The 17,860-nt window shown below is 57.2% G+C and overlaps 2 protein-coding genes across 5 annotated transcripts in view; one reads left to right on the top strand and one right to left on the bottom strand.

Moving 5' to 3' along the window:
- Window positions 1–10,096, top strand: part of CBL (Cbl proto-oncogene) — an 84,811-nt gene extending 74,715 nt beyond the window's left edge. Inside the window, exons 15-17 of one of the 3 annotated variants that reach the window (XM_060605012.3) lie at window positions 44–226; window positions 1,223–1,300; window positions 9,420–10,096. In XM_060605012.3, the coding sequence (XP_060460995.1) occupies window positions 44–226; window positions 1,223–1,300; window positions 9,420–9,457 (299 nt within the window). In that variant the 3' untranslated portion in view covers window positions 9,458–10,096. The other 2 variants (XM_060605011.3, XM_060605010.3) reach the window with 2 other exon arrangements.
- MCAM (melanoma cell adhesion molecule) lies at window positions 9,827–17,034 on the bottom strand. 2 transcript variants are annotated; one of them, XM_060605015.3, is made up of 16 exons: window positions 16,906–17,034; window positions 15,008–15,132; window positions 14,703–14,910; window positions 14,529–14,599; window positions 14,364–14,451; window positions 13,666–13,845; window positions 13,432–13,553; window positions 13,185–13,347; window positions 12,972–13,090; window positions 12,750–12,891; window positions 12,460–12,581; window positions 12,221–12,362; window positions 12,052–12,123; window positions 11,742–11,889; window positions 11,298–11,415; window positions 9,827–10,831 (listed from the first exon to the last, which is right to left on the bottom strand). In XM_060605015.3, the coding sequence occupies exons 1-16, from the start codon at window positions 16,970–16,972 to the stop codon at window positions 10,802–10,804; spliced, it is 1,917 nt and encodes a 638-aa protein (XP_060460998.3). In that variant the 5' UTR covers window positions 16,973–17,034; the 3' UTR covers window positions 9,827–10,801. The 2 variants fall into 2 exon arrangements, with proteins under 2 accessions (XP_060460998.3, XP_060460999.3); XM_060605016.3 differs by lacking the exon at window positions 11,298–11,415.
- Between the last annotated feature and the right edge of the window lie 826 nt (window positions 17,035–17,860).

Genomic DNA, 17,860 nt, shown 5'->3' with positions numbered 1-17,860 from the left:
TGTGTGTGAGACGCAGAAGATAACCGCACAAACCGTTCTCTAGGTGAAGGGAATCTGGCCCCGGCCCACGCCAGCACCGGACCCGAGGAGTCTGAAAACGAGGAGGATGGCTATGACGTCCCCAAGCCGCCTGTGCCGGCAGTGCTGGCCCGGCGGACTCTGTCCGACATCTCTAACGCCAGCTCTTCGTTCGGCTGGTTGTCTCTGGAAGGCGACCCCACCGCAAGTGAGTCTCCAGGCCGGCCTGGGTTTGTGCTGAATGGCTGTGTGGCTCCCGGTTTGTATTGCAACAGAGGTGACTGCCTGGTGACAGTGCTTTTGTCACCAGATGTTAAGTCTGTTTTAGTCTACGTGGGAGGAAAGGTGGTCCCGGGGTCTCCATTAGGAAGTTGAACTGAAGTCAGACTCTTTAGGATTCTGCCAGACTTAGAAACAAGGTTGTTCCTTAACCCGTGGCTGCTCCTGGCTGGTGCTAGGTAGGACGTCTGGTTCTTTGGGGTGCGTGTCATGACACCAGTAACGAAGCTTGATGGTTCAGAGCACGCATTCTTGACTTCCGGGCCCTGTCCCATTGGCACAAGGGCGCGCCGGCTCTGGAAGCACACTGAGTGGGCTCAGAGCCAGCTCACATTTGGGCCTTGACTCTCAGGGGCTGCCCTTGCACCTGTGGCTGCCTGGGAGGGCAGCAGCCAGAGTTGCTGTCACTTTGGAAATTGAAGACTGTGCTCAGGACAGCTGGCAAAAAAGATACATCCAGTTGCCCAAACAGGTGGTGATCCCCACCCGCCCAGCCTTGTTTAATGCTTCTCCACTGCAACTTAGTCTTATTTCTGTTGTCCTCTTTGTGGAAGGAGAAGTTTAGTGTCTTTGGCCCTGCCAGAGAAGTTGTTTTAAATAATCTAGGCACTCTGTGTGTGAAAAGTGTATAAAGCGTGATGCGGATGCAGGTGTCTGTGCCCAGGACAGCAGTGTTCCTGTCAGCGGAGCAGGTGCATGGTATATTTAGAAGGCTGCTCCCGCTGTGAGGAGGAGGAGAAGGCTTTCTGCTAAAACCCTGGAACCGGTAAAACCCGGCCCTTTAAGAGCACAAGTCCCTGCCCAGGTACAGTAGGTCGGTAATACCTTGATCTTAGCACACTGTTATTCCTGCCGTTAAGTGGGGATCTCCCCCCCTCCCCGCCCCCGCCAGATTTGCAAATATTTTCTTTCTGATTTCTTCTAGACTTCACTGAGGGTTCCCAAGTTCCCGAAAGGCCTCCCAAACCGTTCCCTCGGAGAATCAACTCTGAACGAAAAGCAGGTAGCTGTCAGCAAGGCGGTGCCGCCCCCGCCCCACCGCAGCTCTCCAGCGAGATCGAGAACCTCATGAGTCAGGGATACTCCTACCAGGACATTCAGAAAGCTTTGGTCATTGCCCACAACAACATCGAAATGGCCAAAAATATCCTCCGGGAATTTGTTTCTATTTCTTCTCCCGCCCACGTCGCCACCTAGCACACCCCCGCCCCGCTGCAGCGTCAGAGGACCAGTGAGCCGGCCGCTCTTACTGGAGTGGCACCTGCAAGGGCAGAGGTGCCTTTGGAGACTTCGCGGTGAGGTCTCGCCCTCTCTGTGGGGTTTCACATCTGTGGTTCCAAGATTTCAAAGCAGTGGAATGAACATGGAGCAGCTAGTGTGTTTTATTATTTTATTTGTTTTGAGAGTGGATTCGAAGGTGTCCTTCAGTCCTCACCTTAGAGTGTGGATTCTTAGTAAATGGTAGCCTACCTGGGGAACAGTCCGGAAAGCAGTAGGAGAAGTATTGTGCTGTAAATCCTCACTGGGGACTTCAGACTTCCCTGGGTTAAGGATGTGGTTGTGTTTCTGTCTGTCTGTGGTTGCGTGTGTCCTGTGATTATAAGATTAACCTGCTGTGTGTGTTAATCCCAGGCAGGGAATTAGCACAAGAGGTTTAGGAAGGAATCGTTTAAAGACTTCCATCTACTGTGGTATTCTACCCAACCCCAGTGTGTATTACAACTTCAACACTCCCCGACGGCTTGGATTACCACGTGCATAGCTCAAGTCTTGTATTTTTAGAACACCCTCCCTCTGTCCTTTGTCCTGCTTCCTCCTCCTCCTCCTCGGTGTCTGTCATTGGCAGTGGGCTTGCTGTGACCAGACTTACTGAAGCCGGGTGGCTCATAGGCTGTTCCTTATTATGTGTGATGGTCGGTGTTGGTTTGTGTGGTAGATGGGTAGTGGGGGAAAAAGTACTGTTGCTGTATCCTTATAGTCATGTTTGATCTAGCAGCTAACACTGGTCACTCCAAAGCACTGTTTCCCTAGGAACATCGACTCTGTTAAAGTACGATGTTTTCATTGTCCTAATTCCATAATGACTGATTCGAGAAAGAGGCCTTCAGATACATTCCATGCCCTCCCCAGAAGATGGTCTGTGGGAGTCCGTTGCCTTGATGCCAGGTATGTGTTCTAACGTAGGCCGTGGGTTTTTCTGCTTCACGGGAATGGAAGGGCATTTGTTTCCAGCAATGGCTTTCTGACCCGAATACCACAAAACTTTTAGCAAGCTTCACGCACAGGCTCTTTGCCTTGTTCTACATAAGATGCACAAAATAGTGAAGATGTCTCTGTTGGGTTTTTTTTTCCCGGTGAGTTAATTCCAGCTTCTTATACGGGTGTCTCCCTTTGAACATGAGCCAGGTTATATTTTCGGAGGAGAATCTGCTCTTTGCCCTCGAAGGAAAGGGGCTGACACCCATGGTGGTGCAGCATTGCGCTGACAGCCCCAGTCCCGCATCGGGGCCTCCGACAGCTGGGTTTCTCTTGTGCCTGTGGCTTTGGGCATGTAGCACGTCCTTCCGTCTCCTCGTCACCTTAGTCCTGTGTACTCTCTCGTGACTGCGTTCTCCACGGTGATTAGCATTCAGTGTATAAATGACTTTACTGTGGTCAGAGACCGTATGTGAGAAGCCTGACGATTTGTGTAATTGCAGGTTACAAAGGAGATTCAGGGTCCAGCATGGGGCACCCGTTAGTCGGTTCCTGGAGGTGCTGCGAAATGACCCCTGGAGTTGGGTCAGTTCTCTGTCCGGTCTTTGCTGGCTTCCCCAGCAAAGCGGGTGTACCCCCTCGCTTGTCAGAAGCACGCCTGCTCTTTGATAAATCTGCCCTCCTCAAAATCTAAGTCACGCTTTTGTCTTTAGATCCAGAATCTCTTCAGATCGGTTTTCTTTCTCATCTTGTCATCTGTGGAACTAAAATTTTTTCTAACTCTTCTCTTGGCTCTCAGCTGTTCCTAGACCTGTTGGCTTTATCCTCTTGCCTCCGAACCATTTACATTCCCAGGGTAGAAGGTACAGGACTTCTTGTTGATTTGCTCTGGTTCCCCAATGTCTGCTCCACGTGGCGGAAAACAGCCCAGCCCACCGTCAGGTGCAGGAGGTCCTGATGGTCGTGGCTGGGGGCAGGGAGAGTGGCAGTAACCTAGCGTCTCCTTCTAAAAGCCAGTAAGGATAGGGTTTCGTTTGTGGTAACGTTCAGCTTGTATTTTGTTTAAATGCTGAAGACCCAGACGAAAAACTAGAAGAAATGGCAGCATTTTCCATGCCTGCCCACACTGGAAGTTTTCCTTGTCTGCAGACATTGCCCATAGTCCGAAGATGTGTCAAGAGAACAGAACACTGATTCTGCGTATCTTTTGCCTGTTCAGTGTATCCAGAATCTTTGGAGAGTATGTCCTTACATATGTAGGCTAAGGGCGAGTTCATCCTTTTGTTCCTAGTTGAGCGCCCCTGTGGCTCATGGGGTCAGGCCTCCAACTGGGGTGTCAGATCCCAGTGTTGGACACACGCTTCATTGATTGGCTTGGTCATCGGCCTGGCAGCTGGGTAGCTGTAGGCTTTCAAGCTTCTGAGACCATTCTGTGAGGTTTTCTCTCCTCAGGTCTGTGAGTACAGACCTGGGTCCAAGCCTCAGGTCGCCAAGGTAGTCTCACGAAAGTTTTCACGTGGAGGCTTGTCTTGAGGGTATTTCCAAAACTTGAATTTCTTAAATTTTCCTCGGGCTAAGGCACAGATACCACCTTCTTCGTCCTCCATTCGTATGGCAGTTTTTAGTTCTTGGGCTCTGCTCTGAATTTAGAATTGCTCTTTCAGAAGTAGGCTTTGCGTTTTGCCATTTTGGGTAAACCCATCTCCCTTCTCCCTCCGAATTACACGTGGTTCCTTCTGTGTTAACTTGCCAGGTGGATAAGGTAAAAGTCACTTTGATGTTTTTCTTTTTTCTCAGATGCATTAGGCTATTCTGTTCAGTCCAGTCTCCTTTCCCTCTTTCTGGCTTGCCCTGCACGGCCTGCCTCGCCAGCTGCCCTCTGTGCTCCTTCCGCTAAAGTAAAAGATTCCCAGAGCAGAAAAACCTGTGGGCTCTGTGATATACCTCCCTTTAAGAAAATAAGAGATTGGGCACTTTCCGGTCTCCACGTGCATCTGTTCATTTTTATGTAAGTAACGATCTGCACCTTGGACGGCCATTCTCTTCCACTAGCCCTCCTCCCCCCACTCAACACACTCCGCCATTCTTCTGTGCTCTTCCCATACAGACGACACCAGGGCCCAGGATGGGGGGTAGCGCTCGTAGTGTCATTCAGCTGCCTTGGGTTAAAATTTTTGGATGGGGGTCGCTGTTCTTCAATCTTCAAGTATTTATCTCCTCTATAGAAAACTAAAATATAACTTAGGGTCCACACAGCAGACCTACAAATGAGTTTTTGTAAATTTGCTAGCAGAGTAGGGACTGTACATTCCCTTCAAGGCACCATCATCAGACTTGACACCTGTGTGTGTGGGTGGTTGGCGATGGTGTTGATGCAGAATATTCTCCTACCTCACCTCATGACAGTCAGGGTTCTAGACCTCCTTCCCAAGCTAAGGAAGTCCCCCCTCCTGCCGTTGGCCTTTCTGACTCTGGTGACCGCTGCCCAGGGAACAGTGGTATTCTAACCATCGGCCTGGCCTGGTGGTTACCAGTTAGGTTGTTCGTTCAGCAAATGTGTATGAGCGATTACCATGTGCCAGAAGCGCCAGCTTCTCCGTGTCCCTCCCTGTCCAGGACTTGCATTTGGCCCTAAAATAGCTCCTCCCCAAAAGATGGTGCAGTTTTTATTCACAGCTCTTTTCTGTAGATCTATATTTCCTTAAAGAGCTGTCCTGGGTAAAATCGATTCAAGGCTCCTCCGTTAACCCATGTTGTCTTCCTAGAGCTTTGATACTTTCTGGGAGATTCCTCAACGTGTCTCATGGGTACCCACCGTCTTTTGTGTACTTCAGTGGAATCTGTTTGGTGGGTTGAGGGGTGTGTTGGCTCAGCTGCACAGTTAGGGCAGTTACGTGTTTAAGTAAAGCATCTGCCCGTAGTTCCTCTCCAGTCTAGTGCCTTCCTTGATCTTCCTCCTGAGCTGCTGGAGTTCCTAATCCCCCTTGTTGTGAAGTTTCCTTGTCGCCCTTCGGGGACCTGTTACCACCTCCCATTCTCTTTGGAACTTATTTTCCAGTCTTCCAACACCCTTTGCAGCCGATTCTATGTCTTAGAAAGGCTGCAGGTGTGGGAGAGGGGCGGATACCTGTTGTTCGGTCCTGGTCTTCAGCTGATCCTTTGGTCTCCCAAGAGCCAGTCGGCAAAATAGATGGAACTCAGTTCTCAGAAATGCCAGCCTTTCCTGGGCTAAGGAGCCTAGGACCCTAGAACTTAGCATCAGAATACATACGTCACCACTCTCCTGCTAGACTTTCAGGCTTTAGAATTCAATCTGAAGTATTCTAAGTCCACCTGCAGTGTTACTGGCACTACTTTGACCTCAGCCTGTGTTCGTTGTCTTTCTTTAGAAGCGCGTAAAGCTACGCAGTGCATGGAGGAGGGTTCATAGTGAAAGGAAGCCACAGTTTTGTATCTTTGTCCTGTTTAGGAATCCTTCGGATGTCAGAAACAGGTATTCAGGCTAGAGAAAGGAGGGAATCCTAAGGATACAGGGTATTTTATAGACCCCAGTGTGAGAAGTACAGTTGATTCTTGTATGGGGCTGGGCTGGGACTGGCAGACTTTGCACTCGGTCCTTTCTCCTGCTTGTCAGGCACAGCCCTGGAATAGACGACCCAGTCCCCAAGTCTACACGACGTCCCAGCTCTAGGGATCACCGTACACAGCTTCCCAGTGCCTCTTGATTCATTCAGATTCTCGAGAAAGAACACGATCAGCCCAGCACATTGCCTGGGTGTCTACGCCTGACCAGTTAGCCTTGGCGTGTGGGGCGGCAGCGGTGTGCCCCTTTGGGTGGGAGATGGGGGGAGAAGAGGCTATAGGCAGGATAGATACCCTAAAGGTATTTTAGTAGTAAAACTGCTGGCATACTGCCTTTTTTTAGAGTAGAAAGGTAGGCATGGGACTGTGTCTGGGATGTTGAGAAAATTCTTGGGCTTTGCTTAATTTGGGTTATCCTCGTCTTTGTTTCTTTATTTCCTGTTTTCAATCCCTTTATCAGTCTTGGCATCCAAGATTTCTTACCTCCCTCCTCAGGACCCGTTTCTCCTGTTCCGGAGCTAGTCTGTTCTTAGGTGACGTTTCTTTGCCTTCATTCAATCTCAGGTTTTTAGCCTTCTTTCATATTATTTGGAGAGCAGATCACACATCCCACTGTAGCCACCCATGGACTTTTGGGCTCTCTTCAAGTTTTAGCACCGAAAATACATCCATTCTATGGGCCTGTGGCCGTGGCTCCCCTCCTCCTCGAGGAGAGCCCTGCGGTAATATTCTTGGGCAAGCCTTCCGGGGTACCTCAGAAACTACTTCCCCATAGCCAGCAGGAATATATAATAACCGGGACAGTAGCCAGGATATAAATTAGATGTAGATTCCAGTTTAGAAGAGTTTTGACTGAGAGCTCTTTAGACCGGGAACCCTGGTCTCCCCTGTCCACTTGATTTCTTTGTAGTCCTGTATCAGAGCCTTTTTTAATTTTATTTTTCAAAAAACTGCTTCTGCTTGCCTACTAAGTCTTTTGATCTTGCTTACCTCATCCTAGAGCCTGTCCCGTGTTCTTAAGGCACGTTCATAATTACTTGTAACTTTTTTAAGCTGTTGGAGTCGTTAGGAATACACAGAAGTAACCTAGTAATCCAAAGATACACATTGAGGCACGTGATGAAGGGTGGGTCGTCAGCCCTTGCAGTTGGTATCCTGGACTGGGCGCCAGAATCAAGGAGCAGAGGGACAGCAGGGCCGGGTGCCTCCGTGTCCTAGGAAATCTGGCGTGGTTCCACAGGGGAGCGCAGTGTTTTTTGGGTCTGAGCAGCGGCACCCGCGTAAGAGGCGGGGGGACCGGGACGGGAGGAGCAAGCTCTGGCCGGAGGCTCCCTCACATTCAGATGGGAACGGGAAAAGAACGGAAGGGCCAGCTGTCGGCCAAGAGCAACAGCTGTCTGGAGCTCTCCCTGCCGCTTCCCTTGTGTAACGCTCGAGAAAAACGCGGTGGGCCGCTCCCTCTGTTTGCCCAGAGCAAAGGCTGAAAGCCAGCCTCCGCTCTCCTACCGCTCAGGCGGCCGAACAGATCAGCGGAGTTCTGGTTGCCCGGCTCCACGTTCTTGACCCGCTCCTGAAATGAACGTGAGGGGCACCCCTCCACTGCCTCTCCCAAGTCCTCTTTGCGCGCCCGAGCCGGGCCGGAGGGCCAGGGAAGGGGGAAGGCTCGGGCACACGCCCCGGGCAGCTCCTCGGGCCTCACTCCGCCTCCCGCCCAGCCCCGACGAGGGGGGCGCCGTGTGCCCACGCCCAGTGCGCCAACCTGCTCGCGTGTCGCGTGCCCCGTGTGTCCGTTCCCTCCTCCCTACCTACCTCGGACCCTGCTCGGGGCGAGGTAGCCATGCTCATGGCTGTCTTGAAACCGCAGAGGCAGAGAACCACGTAGGAGTCTGTAGACTGTGTGTTTTCTCTTCCTCGGTTTCTTCCTTCTGCTGTCTGGGTAAGCCTGCAGGCACGTTGCCCGTGAGAGTGGATGCCTCCTGACCTACCGGTCTCCGTGTCTCGGCCTTGACCTCCTGCTGAAACATGTGGTAGGGGCATGGCAGCTACGAGGTACCTCCTCCTACATTTGCTTTCTGGCTGTGGTGACTTGGGATTTTTAACCTTATATATCTTTTTCCTTTATTCAAAACAAAACAATTTTTAGCACACTGAAAAAAAAAAAAAAGCCAAACATTTTTGTGCCTTTCTAAGGCAGCACTGTAACTCAGGCTGCATTTTAGGACTTAATATGGAAATACCAGAGTCTTAGCTCCTCTACCTTGAGTGTCCATCCTTACAGACTGGGGGGAGGAGGAAACGCTCTGTGTGGCTGGAGAGATGTCAGATAGGTGAGGCACGTCTGGGGTCCCCTCTCCCTGCCGTGATGCTCTTTTGGAGTACGTGTTCCCCTGGGATCATTCGGTTGGCTCTAGTCAGGATCGCAGCCGCCAGGTTGAAGGCTCTGTCTCCAGCAAGGAGAGAGGGAGACTGTTCTGGGATTTCCACGTACGCCCTGGACCATTTCAAGTGTGCCAGCCTCTGGGCCTGCTAGTGACTCGACTGCATGGAAAAGCATAGGACGGACTCTCCTGAGAACAGACGTGGTGTGTGTCTTTTCTCTTTGCTGGATCCTGAGCTGGCCTAGACCTCCTGCCTCTCCCTCGAGACGTGGCTTTCCTTTCATTTGCAGACTTCAGTCTTAAAGCATTAAGCAGCCAGTGCCCTCTGCGGGTCCAGTTTTCCCCTGGGGAAGGCAGCAAGGACCACGTGCCCGGCCCTCAGCATGGTGGTCACGGTCAGTTTCAGCAAAGAAAAAAGGAAAAAAAGTTTTCTGAGATTTTACTTCTCCCTTTCCCCTTTCAGTTCTTCCCTGCCTTTAATCAAGAATTGGGAGAGAAACCATTCTTTTGAACGTCCTCCCTCTTTAGGATTTTGACATTCTTGGCCTGGGTGGGGCTGAGGAGAACTTGATGCTTCCTCCGGAATAGAGTCCCAATTTGTATATCAGTGTTAAAAATGAAACAAAACGAAAACGTAGAGGAGATTTTTGTGGACTATTTTAAAAATGTGTCATTAATATAAAAAAAAATTTCTATTAGCAGTATTTAATCCTTCTCACCTGTAAAGAATAAGACAGAAGGTAAATATTCTTACAGAGAAGAGCAGAGCTTTAAGATTGGTTTTCATTTGACGTCCCTTTTGTTTTGCCAATGTATTAATGTTTAGAGGTCTGTTATACTAATGTTATTTATTAATTTTTTTTCATTTCCATACACAGTTAACTAAAGAGCTTTTTCAAGCACCCGTGTCTGTAAAAAAAAAAAAAAAAAAAATATTTTTAAATAAAGTTTCTTTTGTTGTAGCAGCCTGGAGTTCTTGCCCTTCCGTGGGGGTGGGAGAGTGAAAGACCAGGCCCGCACAGTCATCGTGGTGAGTCTGCTGCTACCTCAAGGCAAGTCCGAGCTGCTGGAAAGCCTAGAAAAAAGTTGATAGCTCCTCCTTGCCAACAGCCTGCCGGGCCCTGAGAGCTGCCTTAGAGCGAGGCGGCCTTGCTGCTGAGAGGCAGGGGGATTATCCTCTGTGGTGGAGCAGGAGCTGTTTGCTCAGAAGCAGAGGGAACCTCTGGTCCCCGTTCCTAAATGTGAAGGGTTTTGTGTTCTGTTCGGTACGATTCCAGTTGTGAAGACCCCAGGCTGCGGTGGTGCCCATGATGAATAAAAAACGGGGTGAGATTTCTGGGACAGTTAAGCTTTATTTTTCTTACATATACATATATATATATATATATATATACATACATAGAGGAAATTTGCAAATTTACACACAACCTAATGAAACCACATATACATACAGGTGCGCACACACAGATACACGTTCACACCCCAAAGCTCCAGCCAGGCCAGCTCTCATCCCTAAGTACCATTCTCCCATTAGGGAAGGCCCTTCTCCCAGGGTTTAAGGCCATTAGCTCACTTTATAGAAGTTTGGTGCTTGTAGAGTTACAGTCTTAATCGTCATAAAGGACAGTCTGGACCTCATGGCTGTCCCCTAACCCCACCTTTCAGTCTTACATGACCCCCCGACAGGACAATGGGAGCCAAATTAACGCAGGGGGTTTGGGCACAATGGCCTAACTCTGGAAAACTGCCCAGCTTCCTCCCTGCAGGGACAACAAGATCTAAGGAACAACACCAGTCCTGGCTTCTTCCCAGAGAGGTGGGTCACAAAAGGGCCTCCCGCGGCAGGCAGGCAGCTGCTTTGTAATGAATGCTGGGGTACATACTCTCCAGAACCGGTGTGAGCAACATACTTCAGCAGAGAGGGGCCTGGGCTCAGTGTGTCCTCACCTCAGTGACACAACCGAATGAGGACGCCAGCCTTTGGGGCAGAAACCAGCTCCAGATAAACAGACTACCTAACTTGGCTGCTGGTAGAAAACAGGTATATACATCCACAATATGTCTACAGAGAAAACGCGGTCTGCAAGAAGCTCCTTCCCACTCCCGGGATACTGAGGCCCCCTCCCTGGGATGAGCCTCACCCAACCGAGACCGCAGTGGGTCGGTCCTTGAAGAGGACCTTCTCCCGACGGCCCTTCCCTCAGAAATGGGGTCTGCAGGCCAGCTGGAGTAGGGACCTTCTCCTGCCCCGCTTTAGAGGCTTTGGCGATCATCCTGAGTGTTGGGAGAGGGTAAGCAGGGAGCAGGAAGTGTTCCAGGCGGGAAGGGCACTCAGTGTGATGAGCAGGCTAGTGCCTCAGATCGATGTATTTCTCTCCCTAGAAGTAGGTGAAGAGGAGAGAGGTAAGGGGAGCGTGGGGGGACCGCGTTGGCGTCTGGGGTGGGAGCGCTGAAGGGATGAGGGACCGAAGCCAAAGCTGATGGACGAGGCGTGGAGGGAAGCGGTGGGAGGGGGCGGGGCAGGAGGGCCTAGGCTCCGAACTGGACTGGCCACACCGAGCTCGGTGACCTGAGCCACGGCACTGTTCGGGGAAAGGTGGCGGTGACAGGGCAGAGTGTGTGCTGTTAGTCCCGGGAGCTACCCCTTGTCCACGGTCCCCCGGCCACTCTCCTCGCCCTACCAACCTGGGACTAGTGTTAGGAAGGCAAGATGGGCCTGCTCCCAGTCTCCAGTAGAGGAGGAGGAAAGGGAGAGAGAGTGTTCAGGGGACGAGAGCCATTAGCCCCCGCGGCTCCCAATCCCTGGAGAGGCGTCAGGCACTGGCCGCAGGAACTGCCTCCTACCTGGTCTCCTGGAGCCCTCTTGTCACCGGTGCTGCCCTGTAGGAGGCCCATCTCTTCTGGGAGCTTATCTGACTTAACTTCAACTACAAATTCGCTCTTACGAGACGGGGGCAGCGTGCTGGGAGGAGGGAGGGAGGCAAGAAGTTGGCAACTCAGGGGCAAGGGAAGGGAAGGTCGCTGGGAAAGACGCTGGACTGGGTGATGGGGCTCTTAGGCAGGTGCTGTGGGGCCAGCTCAGGGAAGGGAAACACGCAGTGAATGGAAGGGAGAAGGCGTGGGTGAATGCAGCGGGCAGGAGAGCAGGGAGCACTCACACAGCGTCCCCCTCCTGCTCCTAAGGGGTGAGCGGGTACTCGAGCAGGCAGGGAATGTGCCCGCGGAGGCAACAAGCTGGGTAGCACGACGGGGGGCGGGGGGACCGAGGGCGCGGGGTGCCATGCTTACATCTCCTGTTTGCCCGACCGCCCGCACGGTAGCTTGCCCTTCTTGTAGAAGAAATAGAGAACGGCACCCAGCACGGCCAGGACCAGGACGCACACGGTCACGGCCACGATGGCCACGCCCTTGCTTTCGGGCTCCGGCAGCTTCTTCTCTGTCCCACAGAGATGTTCCTAGTCACTCCCGGCCCCAGGTGGCCACGCTTCCACCACTGCCCCACCCAGCCCGGGGCTCCCCGGGCAGGGACAGGGCAGGATAAGGGTGCCCTGGCACAGCCTCGCGGCCCCCCGTTCTGGAGCCCAGACTGCCTGCTCACCTGTGGAGGTGCTGTTGGCTCTGGTGTAAGGACCGACAGTGGAGGTGCTGGGGCCAGTGGTTCTGTTTGAGTCTGTGGTTAAACGGATCGAAAGGCGGGTTAAGAAAAGCACAAGCTCGTGCCCGTGCCCGCCACACCCCGCCACACCGAGGACGGACGAGGCCCGTACCCAGCTCCAGGAAAATGGTGGTGGTGTTTCTGCCCAGGAAGTTGGAGGCCACGCACTCTGCACCTGTCTCCAACAGCTCTGGGGTCACGAGGACATTCAGGACACTCAGGACGCTCTGCGGATCTTGGTCTTGTTCATGGGCCTGTAAGGAAGGAGGCGGAGCTCAGGGGCCCGGCCCGGTCCCCGCAGCAGAGCCTGGGGCAGGGGTGCTTGAGCAGGGGAAAAGGAGGTGGGCTCACCGTGCCGTCCACGCTCCAGGAGATGGAGGGCCGGGGATGTCCCGACGCTTCACAGGACAGATTCAACACTGTGTTCTCTTTCACCCACATCTTCCTTTCCTTTGATGTCATCCACGGGGACCCTTAGAGAGGGAGGGGGACAGGTGTGGCGGCCAACTCCGCTGGCCTGCCTCCCCCTCCCCGCCAGAGCATCCCGGGGCGGCCGGTGGCCTTTCGTCCTCGAAGAGCTCGAAACCACCCAGCCGGGGGTAGCTTCCCGGGCCGCCCGGTCTCTGCCCAGAGGGCCTCACCAAAAATGGCCACGCGGACCAGCTGAGTGCGGTTCAGGCCCGGGACGCCGGGCACGGAGGCCACGCAGCGGTAGCCTCCCCCCGCGTCTCGCTGCAGGTTGTGTAAGCGGAGCACAGGCCCCTTCTCCAGCACCTGGCCTGTCTGGGGGGAGAGAGGGGTCGGTGGGTCACTCACAGCCACACGGCCCCCCACGCGCCGCAGCCCCAGGCCCGCCTGAGTACCTTTTCTCTCAGCCACTGGAACTCCAGGGCTCGGTTACTCTCTGCCTCACAGGTCAGGGCGAGGCTGCCGCCCTCCCGGCTCTCCGGGGCCGCAGGGCTCACCCGGACATCAGACACATCTGGGGACACGGCAAGGGCGTCAGCCTGGGCAAAATTCCCGCTTGCCCCCCGCCTGCCCCCCACCCCCGCCGTCCGGGGCCCCGGGGCCCTCACAGTTCACCAGCAGCTCCTGTTGCTCGCTCGGCAGCGATGCCATGGTTTCCAGGTCCAGGCCCTGACACTGATAGAGCCCACTGTGCTCCTTCTGGGCGGACTCCAACACCAGGACCCCGTTGTCCTCGGTTGCCTTCTCCTCCATCTCCTGGGTGCTGGGGTTCTGGGGGAGAGCGAGGGGGTGAGCAGCGTGCGCCTCCAGCCACTCTCGCAGCCCGCGTGCACCCAGCGCGGGCGCCCTCCGCACCTGCTTGCTGATGGTGAAGTGGGGGGGGGGGTTGCCGTCAGCCAGACACCTGATTTCCACGCGGTCCCCTTCCTTCAGCACGCCCACGGGCTCCACTTCCAGCCACACTTTCTCCGCCGGGTCTAGCACAGGGGGGCACGGGGGCGGCGGCCGTCAGCCCGCGAGCCGTCCCCGCGCCGGGGAGCGGCCTGACTTTTCCACCCGCCCCAGCCCAGGGCTGTGACGGGGACTCACAGAAAACCGGGACGACGACTTCCCTGGACTCCTTCATGTGGTTCCCGCTGGGCAGCCGGTAGTTGAGCTCGCAGTAAAACTGGGCGTCTTTGTCTTCCTTAACCAGCTGGGCCTTCAGAACGCTCTGCAGGGTGTACAGGCCGCTCGACTCGACGATCTGGGACGACTGAATGTGGACCCCTGGGCAGGGAGGAAGGGGAGAGAGGCTGGGCCTCGGCCCCCACCCCCTGGTCGCAGGGGCTACGGGAGGGGGCTCCCGGAGGGACCCCCGCCTCCGCAGAAGGCCAGGCACCACGGGAGCCGCGACTCTTCACCTCCGAAGCTTTACTGCTCGTTATCCACCTGCTCTAGGGGCGCGCGGGTGCGCGCGCACACCAGGGCGCGCGCCAGGAATGCCGCAGTGACTGACCCATGCCCCTCAGCAAACGCTCCAGACGCCCACCCACGGGGGTAGTGAACGGCCAGCCTGACTACACCATACCCACTGGGTATGTCACTCAACTGACAGCAGAGATTACTTTCCGGGAGGGGATGTGGGGCGAGAAGGGAATTTTCCTTCTAGATCTCCTGGGTCGTTTACATCCTCACGAGAACGTTTCCAGGCCTCGCTTGTGTGCTTCAAAAAACCAAGGTCCGACGAAAGGCAAGGTGGTGGCACCATAAGCAGGGCCCTCAAGGGCTGACGGGGCTGCACTCACGTTTCTTCTCCTCCTTCAGGGGCCGCCCATTCTTGTACCAGATGACTTGAGGAACGGGGTACCCATTTCTCCCCACGCAGGTAGCAACCTGAGGGGGACAGGCCGTGAGTCTCGCTGCCGCTCGGGCCCCACCAGGCCCCGCCAGGCCACCCTGGCGTGGCTCACCTCCTCGGGCTCCTCGCTGTTGACTGAAATGCCCAAGGGATTGATCTGGATGGTCGGCTCCTCCGGGGCTTCTACAAGGGAAGGAGAGGAGGGGCGTGGGACCACACGGCTTCCCGCGACCCACACCGCTTCCCGCGACCCACACCGCCCGCGAGGCACGGACGGGGCACTGACTGTAGACGCGGAGCTGGATTCGGTGCTCCTGGGACTGAGGGCGCTTGCCCTGGCACAGGAAGATGCGCTCGTCGTGGGGGGTGACGTGCGCCAGGGCCAGAGTAGTCCCTCTGTCCAGGAGGCTGAGCCGGTGCTGGTACTCCCCGGGTTCGCTCTGGCCCTGGCCCTTGCGCACGCGGAAGATGAGAGTCGGCTTCTCCTTGTGGACCTGAGGAGGGGTGACGGAGGGGAGGGGAGGGTCCTGGGGCTGCGGGAGGGGGACAGCCTCCCACCCTGCCACCCTGCCACCCTGTCCACGCACTCACAGAAAACCAGTCCACGTGGCTGAAGTTGCCCGGGGAGTGGGAGGGGCCGCACTTCAGGAGGGCTGTGCCGCCAACTTCCACCTCCAGGGGCTCGGGGGTGGGGGGCTCCGCCTCTCCAGGCACACCTGGGGTGCGGGAGGGGACATCCCAGCGGTGGTGTCAGCTCCAGCTGCTCCCCGTGGCCTCCCCTCCCAGCCGGCTCCCTGCAGCTCTTCTTCCGGGAGAGGGCCCTGCCCTCCTGAGCCTCAACCCCTCTCTACCGGCTGCCCCAGGCCGCCCTCTCCCCCAGTTCAGGGGAGTCGGGGGGGGGGGACTGTCTCTGGTCATCGCAGGAGGAGACCCTGAGCACCAGGCACCTTCCAGACGAGGCTGGCAGAGGGGCAACCCAGGCGGTGGGCCAAGAGGAAGGCCCCTTTCCTTCCAGGCCCCCTCCACTCCCAGTGAGCTCAGAGTGTGGGAATGCAAGGCATGTGCCAGGCTGGGGCACACAGGCCCCTTTGTGTCCCCACACCGCGGGGAAGACCTCACTACTCTGCCCCCCAAAAAAGCCCTCCCCAAATTTCCCACAAGACGCAGCGAGCCAACCCCGGCCAGAAGCTCCCATCTCAGGCTCCCAAAGCGGTACCTCTGTGGACATCCCACACGCTCAGGGGACCCCCCAGCCTGGGAGTCTCGTGAGCACGAAGGGGTCAGAATGTCCCCCAGGGGTCAGGGTGAGGGCCAGGCAGTGAGCAAGAGTGACGTCAGTGGTGCCAGCGTGCTGCCTGCCCTGTGAGGAGGTGATGTCACTCAATACCATCTGGCTGGCCTCAGGGATGCCTGGGTTGTTGCCCCGGGGCTGGCGCCCAGACAAGGAGGGCAGATGGAGCGGTCTTCAGCCCACAGCAGAGGCCTCGCTCGCGTCCCTGACTCCGTTTCCCCGGAGCGAGAGGAGCGGGGCAGGGCGGGGCTAGATTGGCTGCAGCTGTGGAGCCCAATTTAGCCCTTTCCCCAGAAACACAGTCAGCCTGGGAGGCAGCAGCCTGGGGTACCCCAGGGACACTGTAGGCACCGGGCATGAGGCCAGCGAGCTGGGTATTGCCTAGCCCTCCCCTTCCCCAGCCGGACAGCGGCTGGGACCCGGGAAAGGGAGCCAAGAGAAACACGCGACACCGCTGCAGGCCATACAAGGGCAGCGTGGACCCGGGAGCGCCCGGCTCCCAGGCAGTTCCAGAGAAAAACTCCGAGGTGCAGGGGCGCTCTTCCCACCTGAACGTGGTTCCCACTCCGGGAGGCGTAACAATTCTGGGCGCTTCCACCCTGGGCACCCTCGAGCCCTCGCTTCTGCCACCTGGGATCCCCTCACCGGGACAGGCGCGAGGCGACCCACGCCGCCCCCCAGCCCCTGCCAACGCCCTTGCTCGGGCGGGAGCCGCCGTCCCTCCCCCGCTCGCTCACCTCCAGCCTGGCTCGGAGCCCAGGCCGGAGAGGAGGCGTCGGCGCGCCCCCTCCCGCTAAGCAAGCCGCCTTTTCCAGCAACAGGCGGGCGCAGAATCGGGGATTTGGGGATGCGCTCCAGCGGCGCCTCCCGCCGCCGCTCCAGCCGCGGGCCCCCAGAGTGGGCACCTGAGGCAAAAAGCTCTCCCCCAGCTCCCCCGAGAGGCTCGGCTCCACCCCCTCCGGCTCCGGGCAGCAGCCTCCTCCCCGCGTCCTCCTCCCCGGGATACTCTAGGATCGAGACTGCAAACTGGCCGCGGAGAAGAGTTGCACGCGCGCAAGGCGCCGGGCAGGAGGAGCGCACGCCGGGGCGCAAAGCCCCGACCGGCGCCGCGCCGCCGGCTCCGCTCCCCGGGCGCGCTCCGCCAAAGACCCCTGGCCCGGGCCGCTCGGGGGCGCGGGCCCCCTGCGAAGCCACTCACCCGCGGCGCGGCGACAGCAGCAGCAGGCGGCGAGCAGGAGGGCGCAGACGAGCCCGGACGGCCCCATGCTTCCCGGCCGGAGGGCGAGCGCCTAGTGAGCCAGCCGGCGGCGGCCGGGGGCTGACGTCAGGGGGGCGGGGGAGGGGGCCCGGCCCGCCCCGCCCCGCGCAGCCCCCCGCCCCCGCCGCCGCTCCACGGGGGCGGGCCCGGAGCTGCGCGGAGCCGCGCGCCCGGCTAGGCCGGGCCCGGCGCCCAGCCCCCCTTGCCGGCTCGGGTCGGGCGAGGGGGCAGTGACAGGTGTCTCGAGGCCGCGCTGACTGGCCGAGGCGGCGGCTACGGGAGGTCGGCCCGGACGCCCCGAGTCACGCCGGCTCAGGACCGGCGGCGCTCGGCCCCGCTCGGCCCCTACCGGGACGGCCGGGCGGAGGAGCAGCAGACCAGGTCCTCCGGCGCCCCGCTGGGGGCCTCCCGTGCAGGCGCCTCTGCCCGCCTCCTCCTCCACCCCGCCGGACCCCTGCCACCGAGAAACCGGCCGGCCGCGGCGGCTTCCCAGAAATATTGCACCACTGCGGCTGCCGCCGGCCTGACACTACCCCCAAGGCCTCGCCCACCCCCAAGCCTCGCAGTGCTGGTCGCTTTGAGGGAAGAGCCCCGGGCCGGGGCCCGCAGACCCGGAGGTACCCGCACTGAGGAGTGGAGACGGTGCCCCGTGGGCTCCCCCCTCGAACCCAAGCCCCCGCAAGTCTGAAGAGCGGAAGAGGGAGGGGGGCTGAATTCACAGGCCCAAGGCTTTCACACGGAACCGAGTCCGGGCCTTGAAGATTCTGCTTTTGCCCTCTTCACTCAATGAGCCCAGCTGGGGCTCAGTTTCCCCTCTCCTGAATAAAGAAAAGAGGGAGAAGGAAGGGTTCATGGGTGCGACGTCTCCAGTTGACTTCTGAAAACCTGTTGCTGT

Source organism: Panthera onca, chromosome D1 (assembly GCF_046562875.1).
Source record: "Panthera onca isolate mPanOnc1 chromosome D1, mPanOnc1 haplotype 2, whole genome shotgun sequence".
Lineage (NCBI taxonomy): Eukaryota > Metazoa > Chordata > Mammalia > Carnivora > Felidae > Panthera > Panthera onca.
This window is presented reverse-complemented; position numbering and strand designations above follow the sequence as displayed.

What these genes read in the sequence shown, in the direction of transcription:
- MCAM (XM_060605015.3), bottom strand. Translation starts at nt 16,972, where the DNA reads ATGGGGCCGTCCGGGCTCGTCTGCGCCCTCCTGCTCGCCGCCTGCTGC. An exon ending in ACTTCACCATCAGCAAGCAG is followed by an intron (nt 13,348 to 13,431) that starts GTGCGGAGGGCG and finishes GCTCTCCCCCAG; the next exon opens with AACCCCAGCACCCAGGAGAT. An exon ending in CCTGGAGCGTGGACGGCACG is followed by an intron (nt 12,363 to 12,459) that starts GTGAGCCCACCT and finishes CCTTCCTTACAG; the next exon opens with GCCCATGAACAAGACCAAGA.